Below are 20,992 nucleotides of genomic sequence, written 5' to 3'. Positions count from 1 at the left end.
AGGTACCAAAATGATGCAGATTTGTATTCAGGAAAAGTAGAATAAAAATATAGGAAATTCATTTAAATTCTGCTTTTATGTTGTTGTACATGTTTTACATTTTGTTTTATTTTTCACTCATACATTCATACAAATGCTGAAATGGATCTACTGAAACAAGCTTGTTATTAAAAACAATTCCCTTGGGAAATTTTATTTTTGGGTAAACTAGCCCTTTAAATCTTATTCTTTGGAAAATATTTGTAATCTAGCTGTAACTGGGGTGGTTTCTCTTTAAAAAGTACACCAGAGTTCATATTAGTACATAAAAGGTACATATTGGTACTAAATGTATACATATCTGTACCTTATTGGTACATATTAGGTCTTTTTTAAGTGTCCTGCCCCAGTGACAGCTTGGGACCATTTCTCTCTGACAGTGTATGGGGGTAGGAAATTTTGCAAGAAACACACCACAATTGCGAAAACATGTTTATTTGCTGAAAGTTGCAATTCATAAAAAAACAAATGAACAGTGTGGAATGTCCTTTGGATTCAATGTCAAATGCAGGTCTGTGGCAATATACTCGAGTCCATAGGCTAATGCTTACAGTCTGCGCCAACGTCATATCTGCTTCTCTTAACAGTCATCAGTAGCTTAAATAGTCTTACATGTGTACTAAGAGACATATTCAGAGCTGCCTTCCGATTAAGACCAAGACTTCAGAAAACAAAAGGAAAATAAAACACTGAAAAAAAACAAAACCATAAATCCGACAGGCAAAAGCCACATCATCATATATACAGACATAAAAGAGCACTTCATCTGATATCAGTGACCCGTATTAGCACTTTCATTAGAGCTACAAAGAACAAAACATTTTAAACACAGATTACATTAATATATCTCATTAAAACAGAAAAAAGCAGCTATATAATAAAAGGCAACATCTCTCCTCCGCTGTCTGTACACATCTGACAGAAAGATGGAAGTGAGATGTTATGTCATGGCTAAGTAATTGTCAGATATGCGAATCAACACTAAATAACAGGTGTTCAAGTAAGACATAAGGCACTTCCACAAACAGAATACACATTAGACCCTTTTTTTTTGTTTGTTGATGAAACGGGTAACAGGTTGGCCAGTAACAGGGATTTTGCCCTATTGAAACTGTCACTGAGTCAGGGATAGCAAGTTTGTGGACAAAGTTTTTCCAATTTAAAATTTTTGAAAAAACAAATTCAATATGTATGTTTTTTTTGTTTGTTATGTGGATGTATATGTATGTTATATTTAGTTTTACATGCGATTTTGTGATAAAGATTAATGGCATGGACCTTGGGGGAACACCCGAACAGGGAGTGGGTGGGTTAGAAAATTTTATTGGACCCTACTTTGTGCAAAATCAATACAAATGTATATAATAATAAAACAAATCAACTGATAAATTAATATTTTTGTGTCATGTTAGCACAAATATTTGCGTAAAAACATTATCATTATCATAATGTTATCCAAATTATTTTATTTCTTTGTTATTAAAATTTTAAGATGCAATTTTAAGAAAATCTTATGGTAATGGGGTAAATCTTGCAGTAATAAGGTCATGAACATTTTAAGGGTAGGAAAATTCTTATGAATTCGTACGCAGTGAATCATACAAAAATGTACACTTATCATAAAAAACAATAAAGAATCCCCACTCCTAACCTCAATGTCAAGGGGCGAAAGCAAATCGTACAAACACGTCCGAGTGTGGTCGTCTGAATTGTTATGAATAAGCCACCTCATAAAATCCGTACGGATTGTGTCAAAAACAATAACAATGAATTTAAGATTGTATTTATATAATGTACTCAACTACCCCATATATGACATTTGTAACTTAAATGCTTCTTAAATATAGTTTAAAACATGAACCCAATCTCATGTGTCCTATTTATGGAAAGTGCCGCGAATCAAATAAAAAATTGGTAATTGAAAATAAAATTTTCATCACAGAAAGCCATTATGAAACAAAAGACAGATGATCAGTTTTTCAATATTATCAATAGTGCATTACTTCTAATCTATATACACAGTGAAATTAGCATTTTTAAACTTTAAAGATTTAATATGAAGATTTGTGGACCTAAGCAAGGCTAATATGTAGTAGGTGAAATGCAGAGACACTGCACAGAGTATGTGAGCAGTCGCATGCTTTTACCTTAAATGTAGTTTTTAAGTTTTTCTATCGGTGCATCATATATAGTAGAAAAAAATAACATGTGTACAGAAACGTACACACAACTCCCTTCAAATACTCTGCACTGAAATACATATTAACAAATAATTCTCTACAAATACAATTACTTGTATTACTTTTAATGGATTTAAATACTTAACTCTACACATAAGTAGATTTCTTATGTAAAATTATATCTGATTTGAAGTGTCAACAGCTAAAGATATTGCACATTGATATAAATATGGTTACTGACCACTGAGGTAAGGCTTGAAATTTGGTCAATCGGTGGGCTTCAATAAGTTTAAGCCCACTGAAATGAATGGCTGTGAAAAGTACAAATAAGTTAAACACACACACAAGACAAACGCAGTGAAGGAAAGCAATCATGTGATCATGAGAACTGGAAAGTGCTACTGGTGGTCGTGGTGGCTCTCCAGGTATGAAAAACAGTCTGTGTCTTCGCTCTGGGGTCTGTTGTATCGGGAGTATTTCAGATGAAGTACGTCGCCAACTTCACTGATGGCTTTTAAAGCCTGAGAAATAAATGAGATGTTTGCGTTATTACATGCTTGGTTAGATGTTCGGGTTAATGTTTATAGATTGTAGTTGACTCAGAGGTGAGTCAGAGTTTCAGATGAATGATCTGCTGATTCATATACAGTAGCTTAAAAACATTAGCGGTGACATTGAGCAGGGACAGATAGGGTGAACGGAGGTAGATTAGGACACTTTTTGACATTCACTTATGAAAATGAAACATGTTTTTCAAGTATGCGAGTAAAAGTGAGTAAATGATGACAGAATTTTGTGGCAAACTATCCCTTTAAGGGAAAATGAATGACAAAACTGTAGTACTATCTAACTTTTAATGTTGACTCATTACATTTAAGCATTTGGCAGATGCTTTTATCCAAAGCGACTTACAGTGCATTGCATGGTATACATTTTATGTATATGTGTGTTCTCTGGGTTTAAAGGCAGGGTGCACAATCTCTGAAAGCCAACGTTGACATTAGGGATGTTAACAATTAATCGATCTTCGATTAATTGTCGATAAGAATTTACTCGATAAAACTTAACGATTGTTGAAAAACAAGATCATGCACGTGTGTGCGGCGCCTGCGCAAAACACATACAGTCGGAGAAAAAAAATTAAGCGAGCGCGCAAAAGTTAAACTACTAGCTATGATCACAACAATGCTCGATGCCAAGCACACGCATGTGCTTTTTAACGTCATGCGAGACGAGGCTGGCTGGCTGCCAACGCAACGAAATGACATCCGCAGTGGATCTGAGAAGGTCCGATGCAAATACGTTTAGGATACTGAAAGCAAAGACCCTCTTCAGGGAAGCCTGCAAAATTAGCATAGCAACGCTGCTATATACAGAGAAGGAGACCAGAAGCCGTTTTTAATGAACAGATTAAAATGTAATCTTAAATTGTTGCAAGAAACTGTCAAATGTAAACTGTAACTGACTGTTGTTACACCCTGAACGCCTGCACATATATCACTGATCATCATTATTGACTGGCTGAGGCGCTGCGTGTTTTCTAATGGAAGGTTGCCATCTCCGTAATATAAGCATCTTCGCTGAAAGTACGTCTAAGCTGAGGTGACGACGAGAAAAGTGCTCTTCGTGTGCTTCTTGGATATAATTACAAACAGTGTATCAACGACTCGGAAAGCGAGGTAAAAAACTTGATAAATAACACTTGATGATAATAAAACTGTTATTTTGACATGGACTTTCATGCGTCTGTTGCAGAGTGCCCATGTGAGGCGGAGTTATACACTGTGTCTATTAGTCATTATATTTCATTACGAGATAAGTTTAAATGATGATTTTATCAAAACAACAACTACATAAACTCATTTTACAATCCCACTAGCATCTTTTAATTCGCGTGAGGAAGCTGTCGTTTTTATGCACACTTTTATGTCATTGGCTATATGCCACTGCAGTGAAGGCTTATTGCACTATTACTGTTAACGATTATTCGATTGATTGATCGTTAATTTAAATGATCATCGAATATGGGAAATTGCATAAATTGACATCCCTAGTTGACATTTGAAATCCCCTAAACAAACACACCCCTGCCCCAATAGAATCTGGACCTTCTTTTGATAGACCCGCCCCACACATATACGCAACCCAGGCAACTATGTCGTTTAGTAGACACGCCCCTTACTGCTGATTGGCTACAAGTGTGTGTTGGTACTCGGACCCCTTACCTTTTCCAAAGGGTTTCTCAAAAATCGTGCCCCCCCTTCTTTAAACCCACAGCCTTTTGCGCTGCTAATGCATTGCTCTACCTCCAAGTTATACAGGAGCACTTGATTCATGCACAATTAAGTAATAAACATTTATCAAGTAAGTAAATATGGTGTCTTTACGTAAAAAGCTGTGTTACTGTGACTTACGGTGTCGAGCATTTCTCTGGTGTGAGCAGCAGAAACGCAGAATCGTGCCCGGGACTCGATGATGGGTGTGGCGGGAAACCCAACCACCACCGTCCCAATGTTCCTCTTGAGCATCTCCCGACCAAACGCTCTAAACAGCAGAAGTACAAAAGACATTTAAGTAACTTCAAACAACTTCCCAAAATAGCATTTCAGCAAATATAATAGCCATGATTTAGAACAATGTGACACTGACCCGATTTTAGCTGGCATGTAAAGCATCAAGGGTACAACAGGCGAGTCATTGTTTCCATAGATGATGAAGCCCATCTCATTGAGTTTTCTGCGAAAGTAGGTTGTGTTTTCTGACAGCTGATTGAGTCTTTCCTGACCTGCATGAAAGAAAAAATACACGCTAATCATCTACATTGCTATAGAAAACACTTTCCAGGGCAATTTTTTTTTACTATTTATAAAATAAATGATGTTTGCTAAAAAAAACACAATACTATAACTATTGCTTCTTCAGATGTAAATTTAATGGCTTGTTTAAATATCTAACGCTGACCCGGCACCATTCTATAGACACAAATGATTGTGATGACTTATTGAGGACAGATGTGCTGCTTTCACCCGGTTTACAGCGTATCAGTCACACAAGATTAAGTTTAAGGATATGTGTACGTAAATTAATTGTTACTTCTGATGTTATTTGCAATGTCTATGTTTTAATTGGGCAGGATAAGGCATTTATAGTGAGTGTGTCTGCTACACTCTGTTAAGCCCTTTTCACACAGACATTCCGGAAAATACACGGAAAATGCATCCTGGATTTTTCCGGGATCGTTTGATTTTTTGTTCATTCATACTGCCAATGATATGCCGGCATCTGCAAGGTCCCGGAAAGACGCATGACCTGTTTAGAGTCCTGCCCTCTCTTCTACGCAGCGTCTTAAGTTTGCATATTATTTATTATTTCTCTCTCCAGAAACCACTCGCGTGCATTTTTGTTTATGATAAGACTATAAAGGAGCGCGTGAAATAATGTTTTATGACATAAAGAGTATACACAGTCAGCGTTATTTCTCTGAATAAGTTGTAAAGTAAAGACGACTTATTTTCTATGGCTTTTTATAAGCATAGCGGGTCAAAATTGGGTGTTGTTTTTATACTGCTAAATCAAATGTTAGTTTAACCATGGTTTAAAACGTTATCTTAACGGTTTCAAAATGTATACGCCATTAATATTAACACATTTTACTGTACAAACAAAAACAATACTGTAGTGTATAACATAACATAATTACAAAACCAGCTAATTATTGCATGCACATACAGTACACTCTCAGAAAAAGGTACAAAAGCTCTGCCATTTAAAAAGGTCCTGTGTACCATTTAGGTACTTTTTTTTTTTTTAAAGGACCACCCCAGTGACAGCTTTTGTACCTTCATGTATCTTTTTTCTGACAGTGACAAAGGCTAACTGCCCATCTCATACTGAAGGACCTCGCTAAAGTTTTAAGGAGATCTTCACCCCTGTTGCCCATTTTAAAGCCTTACAGAGACTTGAAGAGTTACAGATGGGATGTGTGTTTGAGCTGAAAATTTGGTTTTCCAGATGGGCACCTTGTTAAATCACACGGGGCTGAAATTGAGTTTGGTGCCTATTACTAATAGCAGAGATGGAGTTAGCGTAAGCAATCGCTGAGTCATCAAATTTACTTTTCCCAAACAAAACTTTGCTGATAAATAACTCTATGCAACGCTGGAAATTTTCTAATGTTACGCTCTTAAAGGACAGATAAACACCTCCATCTATACTAGCTCAATTTCACATCTTGTGCATTGTAAAATGTGCAAGAAGAACATAATTCATTACACAATGCATGTATTCAATGTAGGTGCTATAGCAGGCATTAGTCTCCTATAGTCAGTTGTGTCAGGTCAGCGATTACTGTGGCTTTATAGATGTTAGCTGAATTGTTGATGTTTATAGAACTAACAACACATTTAACAACATTGGTTTAACGGTGCTAGGTGACATTTATTCCCTGAATCCCGCTGTAATGCATATGTAAAGTATAATGACAGCAAACCTGCAAGCACCAAGTATGTTTCTGGCCTAATGCATGCACTAATAAAATGCAATACTTTTTTACAGTTAGTATTATATCATAAACCAATCATATCCAGATCAAAGTCCAACTCGTTTATAAACCTAAAAATATACGGATGCAAAGTACAGACAATCAAAAGTAAAGGATACAAAATGCAGCTATGCAAAATGATAAATTATGATTAGGCGGTAAACGTGATGTGAACCTAATAGAGTATTAACAAGTTAAGAACATATAGAAAGTTCCTAAATATACATTAAACAAGAATGAGACACATAATTATCATAAGTTTTCTCTTTTGATGATTGATGCTGCCATCCTGTGGCTCTCTTTAAAACTACACTTCACAGTTTTGGAGTCATTGGGACGGCAAGTCAACCTCACATTAGCAATTCCACATTAGCAGTCAAAACTTGAAATATAAATTTCTCAGATAATGCATTTATTACCAATATATTTAACCTCCTGTTTATATTTTCCTAAACCCCTAATGATAGAGATCATCAAAAATGATCAGAAAAAAACATCAGTCTATTTTCGATGAAGAAAACATGCATATAAACAGGTACAAAAATAAAATGGATGTTACAAAAATAAGTTTTGGAAGACAAGTTTGCATACTTTGTAGGAATTCTGTTAATTTCTCCGTTATGGACATGGCAATTCTGAAATTTAAGAATTGCACTTACTTAACTATGGAAAAAAAAATGCTGGTTTAACCGAGACTTTGTCTTCATATGCCAAACATCGACATCCGAGCAATCAGTATAGGTTAAAAATTTTGGGTAAAAACTTGATTATACGTTTGCATGGAATTGCTCAATTTAATTATTTATGCAACATTGTATTACTGTAATGTAAAATATTACTGAAGTTGAGTTCAACTTGAAATAAACATCAAGGTCAACATATAAATGATGTAACCGTTTTCTGGGAAAATAGTCTGCTCATCAACTTTGAGCTTGACACAACATTTAACCAGAAAAATTACTTAAACTCACCTAATGTGGTGCCGTCCTCTCCCATAATGCACTTCATAGAAGTGATAATCTGCTGGGTGACGGGTGAGGACATTGAGGTAGCGTAAACTGCACTGTGAGAATGTGAGCGAAGATAATCTATCAGCTCCTACAAAGAATAATGAAAATAAACACAAAATTGAAGTGGTGTCCTAAATTACATGTATTTGGGTTAATGCAGAAATGGGAAGCCAAAAGGACCCCTTAAATTGATAGAGAGGAGGAGCAGGGACCCCCAGTACATGTAACAAATTAAGACTGGATTTAAGTACTGCGTTATGATTGTTACGTATAAAAATAACATTTTTGGTATAAATATTGTTGATCTACAGTCACATACTGTTAACATACTATATAACATTTTAATATTATTTAGAGTAGATTTGGAAACTTTATGCTCTTCATTTTAATAACGTTTATCATTAGCTCAATAATACATTTCTTTGGAATTCAAATTATATTTGGAGGACCCCAAATAATACCACCATAACCCCCCAAGAGGTCTCATACCATTATTATTTGAATCATTTTTTAATCTTTTGATATTTGTATGTCCTTTAAATGTTTGGTTTACATTTATAAGTGTATAATAGTCCACAAGGATATGCAAAATTTTTGAATAAAATACAAAATATAGGCCTATAAAGAATCCACTGTAAAATCTCACAGGTCTTTAAAATTCTCTAATGTTTCCACTTTTCTATAACCAGGAATTTTGGATGACAACAGTAGGAGGCCGTTTACCTTCTTTCCTCCGATGTATCCTCCAGCAGCACCAAAGCTCTTGGTAAAAGTGCCCATCATAATGTCAACGTCAGTCGGATTAAGGCCAAAGTAGTCCACCACACCTCTACCTCTTGGTCCTAGTGCCCCAATACTGTGAGCTTCATCGAGGTACAGGTAGGCTTTGTATTTCTTTTTAAGGGCGATGATCTCTGGAAGCCGCACTATTGAGCCCTCCATACTACACAGAAAAACAAACATGTAACATTAATCTATTACCCAGAAAATGTAAAGTCTGCATAACATTTGGTAAGTTAATAGAAAAGAATAGAAAAAAGGATATAAACATCTATTGAAACCTTTAAACTTTGACCCATCTTTTATTAGGCAGCTGAGATCTATATACCATTTAAAAAACAAGTAAAACACATTTCAGTCATATTACTACTTGAACTTTCTTAAATGGAGGAGGATTAGGGTTCTGAATAAAAACAGGTTCAACATTTTGCAACATCATTATGCAACATTAATAATTAAAATAAGCTGTAAAGAGTTACCAGTATGTACAATATTCACAGTTTCTGCTTTCATGTTAAAACAGAAGAATTGATGATTATTACTGTATAATTGCAATGCCTACAGCCATTTAAAAATGTAAGACACTGTATCAGGTTCCTGCGCTATTTAAAAAAAACAACAGTACATATTTCGATTGTACCTGTAAATTCCCTCCACGATGATGAGGATCTTCTTCCAGGGTCGATGGGTTCTAGGCTGGCCGTGCACGATGGCATCCCGAAGCAACTTCTCCAGACTCTGCATATCTGACAATGAGTATAAAAGTACATTTAAAGGAGCGGAATGTAACATTGACCCCTAGCGGATGAACTTAGTATTGCAGTCTAAATTCAAAATATTGGGGACGTTTTCCCCTCAGCCCCCCTTTTAGGTTGCCAGACATATACAGGAGCACAACTAACCATGGAAAGCATAAGTTTATCTGCTCCTTTTTACATTTGTAGTGTTTTGTGTTGTTTGTAAATTATGAACCAACTTGTGTGGATTTTTATAACACAACAAATCTGTGGCTCTTTTCGGAGGTTACCAGAAGTGGCATTTATGGGCCATTGCGGTCTCATTTAAAGCAAACGAGTGTGTGGGATCACAAAGGCCAAAACAAAAACAGACATCCTGACACACAAGTAGGGTTGGGAATGGAATTTCAATTGGATCGAATTGTATCCTTGTTATAAAATTCCTAACGCGTGGCTGCATTTTGCAAAATCAGAAAAACTGGAACAATATTAAAAAAATCATTTTGAGCCAGGCTTGCCATGTTTAAAAGTTTTGCAGCTCCTAAAAAGTTTTTATGTAGCCTTCTTTTTTGTATTTAGCTGTCAAGTGCAAGTTGTAGTCGTGAGTACCCTACACCGTAGACTGTCCGTAGGCTGCTTATTCTTCTTTGTTTGTTGGTTTACTGGGCAAGCTGCTGCTTCTTTGGCTGTTGAGCTGCTACTGTGGTTACACACATGGATACTGCCTACCAGTGGTCTGCATGTGTTTGCACGTCAAAATGGACAACGACGCAGAAGTATATGCAGTAGGATGTACACCCAACTATAATGAGCTATAAAAATTTATATTTTGACCTAAAAGGCTTGACTGCTATTGCTTTACATCCCTTTGGAATCGAAACCAAGAATCGTTAGAAATTGGAATTGATATGCAGAATCAATTTGAAACGATGCCCAACCCTACACGTAAGGAACATTTTAAAAAGAAGAACTTGCTACAACATTATTCATCAGAGAAACAGATACGTAAACTTGGTATGTTTCCTTTATATCTACGAATATTATAAATGTATATAATATTAATATAATAATTATATTAATATAAAAAATATATTAAAGTAATATTTATTTTTTATTTAATAGAGTAAAAAAAACTACATACAGCTTCTTTATGACTGATGTATTATTTAAACGGGACATATTATGAGATTTTTTTTAAGATGTAAACTAAGTCTTAATCTAGGTCTGAACAAAAGTGTGCCGTTTTGGGTGTGTCATTTAAAATGCAAATGAGTTGATGAAGTGCAAACACTGATCACAATGATGGTGGTTTGTTGTAATTGAAGCTCAATTGTGCTGTCAAGTCCTTCTTTTCTCTCTCTTTCTCTCTGAACTAAATGGCAGTGCTGTGGTTGGATAGTGCAGATAAGGGGGGCGGTATTACCTTATTCTGACATCACAATAGGAGCCAAATTACAATGACCTATTTTTTCACATGCTTGCAGAGAATGGTTTACCAAAACTAAGTTACTGGGTTGATCTTTTTCACATTTTCTAGGTTAATAGAAGCACTGGGGACACAATTATAGCAGTTAAAGGGACACTTCACCCATTTGCATTAGGCTTTGTATAGTTAGAACCCCAGTCATGTTTTTGAATTGTCATGCATAATTTCCTCAGTTGCCGCTGAGACAGGAGAAATACAGATTTCAGTGTTGCACTTCCTTCTTTCAATGATGTAAAAATCATCATTTTGCATCATTGAAAGAAGGAAGTGCAATATCTTTGTTGAGGGGGTGAGACTACAAACACCCCTTTTCTCGGTCAAATAGGCACCAAATTCTAAATGTATGTTACATTTCGACTACAAATATGATCCACTTTCAATAAAGATCAATGTTTCTACGGGTGAAATGCCCCTTTAAACATGGAAAAAGTCAGATTTTCATAATATGTCCCCTTTAATATGCCATTCCTGCCAACTGGATCGATAAACAACTTTACATCGTTTGCCAGTTTTCACAGCTGTTTAAATGAGACCGCAATGGCCCATAAATGACACCTCCAGTGGACACAACCTCCGAAATGAGCCACAAATTATGCGTCATACCATTTGTTAAAATTGTTAGATTGCTTGAAATTATTACAAATGATTCATTATTAAAAGTGTTGCTTTAATGGCTATTGAAGAAAATGGGATAAACTAGTAACTCATCCCCTTTACAGCATAAAACTGCTAAAACATAATGGCCTGGTTTCACAGACAAAGCTTAGCTAAAGCCAGGACTATTCGCTAGTTAAATTAAGATCTTTAAGCATCTTTTATAAGCATGCCTTAGAAAAAGACGTTACTGGTGGGCATATTGAGACAAATCAATGGCACTGGCATATTTTAAGATCCGTCAGTGAAAGCTATTTTCAGTTGAGATATGTGTCTTAGTCTAGTGCCTTAAGTCTTGTCTGTGAAACCAGAGCAATAAAGGTTTAAAAAAATAACTGAATAAAGCCATTCAATCTTACTGTTTGAGCAGTCAATATTTGCATAACTTTACATGACAGTTGACTACTATGACATTCCCTACTGCATACAGTGTTAAAATACTTTGTGTATTGCGCATGGATTACACATGTAGTTTAGTGAATTGTTTCATTGTGGATAACCAAAATTGCAAATCACATGAACTTACTGTTGTGTTTAAACACACGGATGGTGGAACCGGATAGACGGGCACCCAGAACCAAAGAAGCATGATTGAGCTCATCACTTAAGATCAGACAGCCCTGATAAACACACACAAACACATAAATCTCCAAAAAAAAAAAAAAAAACCTTTCAACTATTAAAATGGTAAACCTCTTAAATATCATGGGCAACAGTAACTGAAATAAGGTCTGTGTTTCACCCAGAACAAGTAGGAATGTCCGGAGAACATGTCGGAATGTCATTTACTGGCAAAAGCATTTGAATCCGCTGTGAATGGAATTTGTGTCCATATGCTGATACCAATGCGTTCAATGACGTGTTGTGTGACTAAGTTATGACTAACTTACGTGACTCGAAGCATACACTGATAAAACACACATGGACAATGGGAGTGTTTTCAATAAAGGACCAAAACAATGACAATGAAACCTCAATGTTCCTTCCCACCCTACTTTGCTTTGATGTAAAAGGAAACTCTTAGCATTCCATGTGACTTACTGTTTAAGCTTTTCTAGTGAAAGAAAACATCAGGTGCTGAAGCAGATGTTTCGAGTAAAAACAAACCCTTACTCTGCCCGCGAGTGCAGGAATATTCATGGAGTTTGTAGCAAAGCCCATTCCAAACACCATGGATGACTCTACTCCCAAAAACCTGGCTGCCAGCTTTTCCAGCTCCTCGTGTTTGTCCAAATTTCCTGAAACAGACAAAACACTTCATTGATTCAAACAAACAACGAGTAAAAATTTATTTTTCAAGGTCAAATCAGAAAACTACTAGTAAACAATAAAACTTGAATTGTGAGGTAATCACTTGAAAAACTTTTAAAACTTGAATTCAGGTAACGATTCAATTCAATTCGATTCTACGATGCATTGCGATGCATCAGAATTCTACTGTACACAACAATGCAAATTTTTAATCAGTCAAGTAGTAAAGTCAAGTGCAACTATTCTCAACAAAAACGGAAGCTTAGCAGCTTTAAGACAATGAGAATTATATACCTGAGATGAGAATTTTACACACAGCGTAAGTCTTGTCTAGTTTCCCATTAACTTCGTAGAATCCGAAAAGTGCCCATATGTCCACTTTCCATGGAAAAGGGTGCGTTTTTATTTACCCATCTATCACGGTCATCTCTCTGCCTCAGCCGTTTTGATTGTTGTTGTTATGCCCCCGGAAGTAATTGAAACTTCACAACTTTATTGTCCATTCGAGTCCAGAAAATAAACAGTGACATAATCGATTATGGCACTTTGCTGCATCGATGCTGAATCGTGCATGCCCGCATTGCGATGCATTGCCGAATCGATTATTGTTGACACCTACCAACTAATACATAAATTAGCATTTTGTGGTGAATTTCATGTAATAAATTACGCGACCAAGATCATTCAATTTAAATAATAAGTTTCATTCTTATGCTACGTGCACACCAAAAGTAAATATTATTTTTTGCATTAGTAGTAATTACATAAAATGTCAATGCAAAGACACAATAAGATGCGAATTTGCACCAGGCAACGCAAATGATGTGAACTGGTCTATCATGCAAGTTTTTCAACTCAAGCGTGAAATTCACATGATGCATTGTCATGCAAGCCAATCAGTGAAGAGCTTATTGACACGGATTGTTTGGACGCTGATTGTTTGGAGAGTAGGGCTGCACAATATGTTGTTTCAGCATCGACATCGCACATCTGCAATAGTCACATCACAGAATATCCAGAGGCTTTATGCCTCCAAGGTTTCCTGATTGGTCCACTGTTCTGGAATTTACCGTGATAAGGTTCACTGCACTGAAATTTTTTAACTTTTAACACAAAACTGCGTCTTAAATCTACAAAAGACACAAGATGTGTGCATAATGGTCAAACGCGTCCATCTAGCATGGGTTTACATAGAAAATCAAATTAAATGGAAAAACGCATTTGCTTTTAGCGGCTTTGCTAAACAAACTTGCGGTCCTGCACTTAATATGTTTATGCTGGAACTCGAGTGGGAAGTATGTTCTGCATGTAAAATAATGTTAAAGATTGCGTTTGGTACACATGTGCACCAAACCGGAAGTCCGAATTGCTTTGCTTTTGGTGTGTACGTACCATTAGAGTCAGAACATGTTCATGTAAATTTTGCTTCAACCAAAAAAAGTCCCTTAAAAATTATTATTATTAGCCTTAAAACCTACCCTAACACCAACATGTCACAGTATTTGCCTTTGGCCCCCATTATACCAGAAACATGAATATTTGCAAAAGTTTGTCAGAGATGGTTACCTATTTCCTGCCTTGTACTGCTAACCCCAACACCGTATTTCACACAGCAATCTGACGCAGCATCAGCACACGCACCAGAACTCTCCGCAAAGCCAAGGTAGTTATATGAGCCCATATTAATCACATCCTTTATGACCCGTCCCGTGTGTCTGTGAGACAAAAACTTGGTCACACATGAACATCAAAGAAATACACTACAAACTCACAAATATAAAGTAGCAATTTTTTGCTATTTGCTGGCAAATAGTTTCGGTTGCCAAACATTTAAAATGCATCTCTAAATATTTTGCTTCAATACTCCAATGTGTTATGCAGTTTGCAGTTTCATGTTTACAGAATTTACACTTTCTAAAACCCACATCACACCGCAGTGTAGACACACAAACATAAAGGAGCTTAAAAAAGACTTACTCAAAGGTCCAGTTGTAATCAGGCGTGGTCCGCTCCACAATGTCCATCTTTGCTCCAGGAACGCTGCAGATGGGTCTGTTCCAGTTATCTCTGATCCTCATGTACAGGTTCCTAGTGTAGAAGTCCTCAAAGTCCTGGTACAGTGGAACAAAATCCTGAGAACAAAAAATACAAACAAATATAAATCTACAAGTGCTAAATGACACAGAGAAATTATTCAAAATAATACAAACCAGGACAAAGGATACAATTTGTAATGTCATAAGACTTTTACTCTAATTACTTTGATCACATGCATAGGTGCTTCTTGTCTGTACAAAAATTTAACTGCAATGTAAGTCTAGAGTTTTTTCTTTAAAATGATGTGAAAATCATCCTACCTACTTATTCACAGAAATTTAAAATGTATTGTTTTATAAAATATTTTTTGCTTAGAAAGGCCATATGCTTTTGTGCATTGGTATGCAGTTGCTAAACTCTTGCTAGGGAAAAGGCATTATATTTGAGATATTACTACTAAGCAATGTTTAAACAGTCCATGTATAAGTAATAGAAAAACTGATGTTTGATCATCTACACCAGGGCTATTCAAATCTTACCCTCGAGGGCCAGAGCACTGCAGAGTTTAGCACCAACCCTGATCAAACACACCTGAGCAAGCTCATCAAGGTCTGGTTGGGGTTTGAACGTTTGATTGGGGTTGGAGCTAAACTCTGTAGTGCTCGGCCCTCCAGGGTAACATTCGAATAGCCCTGATCTACACCACTGACTTACTGTGCTTTCACACCGCCACCGCAATTTTCAATGAGAGCCGACGAGAAGCAATGGCGCAGCACGTCATGTATGGTGTGAGTGTTCGAGGATAGTTGAAATCAGTTCAACTTTATGGTAATGAGCTATGACGCAGTTTGGCGGCAACCAATCGGAAGGCGGAAACCTCCGCTTAAGAGGAGTTCAGAGAATGCATTCGAGCATCAACTACACCTTACCAAAAGCATCTTTGGCAGGGCAGCCAGAGCTTCAACTGACGCTCTCGCCGGTGGTGGTGTGAAAGCACAATAACAAACTAAACTGAGAGTGTTTTAGGTCTACCTTCTGTTCTTCTCGCTCTCGGGCCAGATGACACTTCTCAAACTTCCATTCCCTCAGGAAGTCTCGCAGGTAGCCAAAAATGGTGAGGATGCCATAACCCATGTAGGTGAGGACGGCCACCAGCAATGGCGTCTCCTCAAATGACTGCTCAAAGGGCTTGTTGTAAAGTGCTGAAACATGATGGTTCTGTTGAAATTAAAAGCAGACACATTTATTATGAATATCTGATCAAATACAATAACGCATCTACAGTGCAGATACCAACAAACTATTGTAAGGGTTTGCCATACTTTTGTGTATGATTTTATTGAAGTAAAACACATTAATTCTTTCCCTGTCATCGACAAGTTATCTCGTCATCCGCAATACCGCTATCCACCAGGTGGCGCACTTCCGCAACTTATAAAACCCCGAAGTATCACCCTAGGGCAAACAGCTGTCTGTCCGTCTAAGTTTTGAGGATCGCTTTGCATCTGATCTCTATCAAAAGTCCTTTACAAGTTTTGTGTTTTTGAGGAAACCTACCCATGTTTGAGAGGTGATAAAAGAGAACCAATGAAAGTAGGATGAAATGTTTTTTGTTTGTTTTGTTTTAAAGCAGCGGGTCTGTTCTTTAATTTAATATTGTATGTTTATATATTTAAAGAACAGCATTTACTGGGAGGCATTCAACTTTTGTGAAAATCATAAAAAATGCTGGCGGGGAAAGAGTTATAGATTAGATAGGAGATGTTTAGATGCTCAAAATTTTGTCAATCCAACTGAATTTAATCTGACTAGTTATGACAGTTTACATGTACCTAAACATTGCAATCTGATTACATGTACAGTACTGTGCAGCTTTGTTGTTTTCGCAAAGTTTTAATACTTTAATAATTTATATGTACACAAAATTAAAAACAAAACAAATTTTCAGGACTAAATGTCTTCTTCAGGCATCAGTCAGTATTTAGTGTGACCTCTCTTGGCACGAAACACATCTTGAGCTTTTTGAGGAGACTGAAGTCATTCGATTAGAATTAGAAATTAGGATTTAATTTTATAGGTTAAAGAGATCCTGCAGTTTCCTGCTATTGCTCAAGTGGAATGGGAGGTTATCTTAAATACTTGACACTTCAGCTTATACTTTTATACAGTTTTTAATACTACATACACATTTCCTGTATTTTCTGGTAGTATTTGACTAAAGAGACTGAGAAATAATTATATGATCACTATAACATTGCAAAAACAACTAATCAAATAGTAGCATGGTGACCTAAGACTTTTGCACAGTACTGTATATTCTATTCCCAACCAAACGTCTGGGCAAGCGCACAGCCAGGGTTGCCCGATTCGCATATCGAAACCATCCCAAGGGACATTCAAAACTAGTCCAAATACCAATAATTAATAAACAAAATCCTTTCATCTTTAACTTGCAGAATAAAAAATTAACTTGTTGAAACAGTCTGAAGTCCGGAGGACTTGGCAACGCAGCACACAGCATCTCTCATCGAGTTCATGCTTTATCTCTCGATAAATGTACAACGTCAAAGGGGAGTTGGAGAAATTTTTCAAGTATGGGCAAAATGTTTTGTTTTTTTAGTTTCACCAATTTTCTGTTTGTCTCTTATTTACTGTGATAACATTTGTGTTATATCCATACAGCTTTCTTAATATAAGCATTGGCCATAAAAAAAAACATATCGGTTGGCATTCAAATCAAATTAAGGTGTTTACATGAAGACGTTTCAATCTGATTGAGCCATCAATACAATTACAAACAAAATATTTGGTTGCTTGTAAATGTACCTGACTTGTGTTTAATTTTTCTCTTAGTTTCTGTGTTTAACTTATGTTCACATTTAAAGAACAGACTACCGTATGTTTACGAGAATAATTCAGATCATTTTGTGTTAACATTTCCATTCGATCACAAGATAAATTAAACTCTGTATTTGTGCGCTCTGTCGAAGCCTTTTAAGCGCATTCACATGCTGTCACAAGCCTTGAGATGCGACTTTATGGATGCGTGCTTTAGATTTGCGCATAGACAAAACTTCTCAAACCGTATCACATTGACATGTGTTTCGCATCTATTTTGACTGAAAATGTGCAAATGATAAACTTTCGTGACAGTGCAGCATTTGCCCGCTCAACAAATGACAGTATGGTCAACTGGCCCGACCATCATTATTGTATCACAGATTTGCGTTTAAGTAGTTTATACAGAAACGAAAAAGGTGTACTTTAAGGGCCGTCTTGAAATGTTTGCGTTTTTACAGCGTATGTTCCAAAATGCTACTGTCATACAAGCGAATAGCCAAACCAGCATAAAAAAATTCCCATTAACGGATGAAAAACTTGTACCGTAATGTAAACAGCACCCAAAACACACAAGCCACTATTGCACTGGCAAGCATCACTCACATTTTACTTATACAATGAAAATACATTTGGGAATGAAACCCCTTCTGTAAAACATTATGCTATAGGAACCACAAAGAGGACCAGAAAAAGAAGATAATTCAACAACTGCTAAAATCCACAGACAACTGATAGGTGGGTAAAACAAACAGAGTTTTCTGACGAGTTTCGGTTTGAAACTTAATCTGTGAGTCACGCTGGCCAATCAAACGAGTCTGAGTTTTCCCTTACACCCTCCTGCTGCTTAGCAACAGCATGTGATCAAAGTCATGCTTCTCTCGAACTACACCCTCTCTTAACCTTGCCCTTCCAGTAAGTAATGGCTTGATGTGACTGCTGGGTCTAATGCTGAATCAGCTTTCTGACATAAAACTCGGTTAGGTCAGGTTTACAGTCTGTGGCAATGCTGAAGTGTCACACCTTTGGAGAAAACCAGTTCTAAGCATAGGTAGATCATATTTGCACAAGTTAGCACCAAATTACCCAAGCCAAAACCACTCATAGCTGGAACAAGACAAATGTTTATTTTCATGCAGACTGGAAACTTAACTCATTACATTAACCTATGTTGATTTGGGCATTTACCACATAATGACTGTTTTCAAAAAACATTTCTCAAACAAAACAACTCACCCTATGGTAGTAGGACAAATTGATAAACCTGGCCCAAACTTTTGCTTTAAATTGGTTGTATCAGTATTGCTGGTCAGGTTGTTGAACAGAACAATGTTTTAAAAGCTTCACATTATCTTTTAAAGAAGCTTTATGTTTTCCACATTTGGGTGTCACGTTAGCCTGGAATACCTACATATTTTACAAAATAAACTAAAGCAAAACCTGCACACAAGTAGCACTTATTATTAAAAGGTTATTAAGTGATCATAAGAAAACACTGCTCTTGTTATCTGAAAAGTTGTTTCTCTGGGTTGGGTTACTCCCATTGAGCTCAGAAGCACTTTTCTTTAGACAACATCCTCAGGTAGCAATGAATAAAAATACTGCTTCTCCAATTACACAACTGAACACTGCACTATTATATTCAATACTACAATCAACACAAAAGACAACAAAAACTCCACTTCTTCAACTAACTAATAAACAATGAACTTTAAACATTTAACCCTGAACACTTAATTGCATTTCAAAATCTCAGTTGATGCTTTGCATGGCAATATAAACGGGATTATACATCTACTTTTACGGTGAATTATTGTAAAAATTATGGTTTCTGTAGGTTAAAAATAAAAGCCACCGTAAAATGTATGGTGATAAACAGTAAAAGGAAGTTTACAAAACTTTGGCATGAGAACTAAAGTTAAGAATCTTGACATATACAGAACTTTGCTGTAATTCAAAAAGCAAATTTCGTGTATGTAGTTTTCTGGAAACCAAAGCTGTATGTTTTTTACCATAATTTTTTTTTTTACAGCGTATACTGTAAAATATGTTCTGAATTTTGTGAACAAAAAGTGATACAGTAAAAACCTGTATAATCAAGAGTAACACTTTATAACTTTCCTTAACATATTGTATAACATAACAAACATGGAAACACGATTAACAGTTCAGTGATGTATGAATATATGAAGTATGAATAAAACTTATAAATTAAAATTTTAGAACACTTTTAACTTTTTAGAGTACTTTTTTATTATTTATTACTGTTATATAACTATTATGAACCAAATGTTTCCGAATGTTGTCCTGAAAGCTAGTAAAAGCTTTTTTAGATCATTTTAATGTATAGTTCTTCTTTAAAATAAATGTTTTTCGTCAGTGTTATAAAATATAAGCATTAACTAAAATGTGAAAAGTCTGTTATGGGCTTAAATTCGACGTAATAACTTTCCAATGGGAAAGGGGTGATCCACATTCCTCAAATATCAGCACAAATCGATGAATGTGAGTAAACATGACAGAATTTTCGGTTAACTTTTTTCTTTAAATAAACAAATCAAGCCTAGACACGAACTCCTGTATGAATGGGACTGTTGTAACTGTTTACACTGTACCGCTTCTTCTGTATGAGCGACTGTATGTTGTGTGTTTCCGGGTGTGTGGAGCACAGAAAGCGGCCTCACCTTTTCTGTCGAGCGGCGGGATCTATTTTGCTGCTTTTGGAAGACGCAGTGGCTCTTCACGTACCCGTTTGCGCCGGGTTTCTTGGTTTGACTCGTTCGGTGGCAGGTATCTCCATTCAGAAGCTTGCTAACGGAGTTTAGCGTCATTGCAGGCTGGTGAAGGGCGGTAACTCTCTCCGCTTCTAATCTCTGTTTGACTACAGTTCCTGTCCTGTCTCCTCCCGATCACTCCAGCGATTATACCACGCCCACTGTCAGATTACAGGAAAACACGTCCTACACGCAGTCACGTCCAATATATTTGAAAAACGTCATACGAGGGAGCGGCTTACAAGTGAATATTAATAGTTAGAATGACGTCATTACCCGATAGTAACCCCGTAGAGGGCGTGGACCCACACAACGCTTCAGTCTTACGTCATATGTTACGCTTTTTATTGGATGCTAGATATGAGTAATGGAAAATCTAATGCATGTCAACCAAAAAAACCTCAAGAAAGTGAATATTGAACACAATTACGTGTTCAAAGTTTTCTCTCCCTCAAAAAACAGCCTATTTAATAAAGAAGATAATTTTACTTTTTTAAACATTTTTTTAAAAAGAATAATCGATTATGGATTACAAATCTACTTTGTTTCCTTAAAGTAAATTCCAAGGTCAGGCTTCTGTGTCAGAATGTAAAGTTCAGCTGAGCTTCCTGTTTAATAAACAACCTCACATTTACTTAGATTACTTTTTCCAAAGCTTTCCCACGC

The 20,992-nt window shown here is 36.3% G+C and overlaps 1 protein-coding gene across 1 annotated transcript; it reads right to left on the bottom strand.

Moving 5' to 3' along the window:
- Positions 1 to 458: 458 nt before the first annotated feature.
- Positions 459 to 20,469, bottom strand: sptlc2b (serine palmitoyltransferase, long chain base subunit 2b). Its single transcript, XM_065268715.2, has 12 exons — positions 20,237 to 20,469; positions 15,747 to 15,932; positions 14,655 to 14,809; positions 14,244 to 14,392; positions 12,540 to 12,664; positions 11,953 to 12,046; positions 9,190 to 9,295; positions 8,493 to 8,712; positions 7,731 to 7,857; positions 4,869 to 5,004; positions 4,634 to 4,763; positions 459 to 2,740 (listed from the first exon to the last, which is right to left on the bottom strand). The coding sequence occupies exons 1-12, from the start codon at positions 20,381 to 20,383 to the stop codon at positions 2,618 to 2,620; spliced, it is 1,698 nt and encodes a 565-aa protein (XP_065124787.1). The 5' UTR covers positions 20,384 to 20,469; the 3' UTR covers positions 459 to 2,617.
- Between the last annotated feature and the right edge of the window lie 523 nt (positions 20,470 to 20,992).

The sequence above is a fragment of the Paramisgurnus dabryanus genome, chromosome 12, assembly GCF_030506205.2.
Source record: "Paramisgurnus dabryanus chromosome 12, PD_genome_1.1, whole genome shotgun sequence".
Taxonomy (NCBI): domain Eukaryota; kingdom Metazoa; phylum Chordata; class Actinopteri; order Cypriniformes; family Cobitidae; genus Paramisgurnus; species Paramisgurnus dabryanus.
This window is presented reverse-complemented; position numbering and strand designations above follow the sequence as displayed.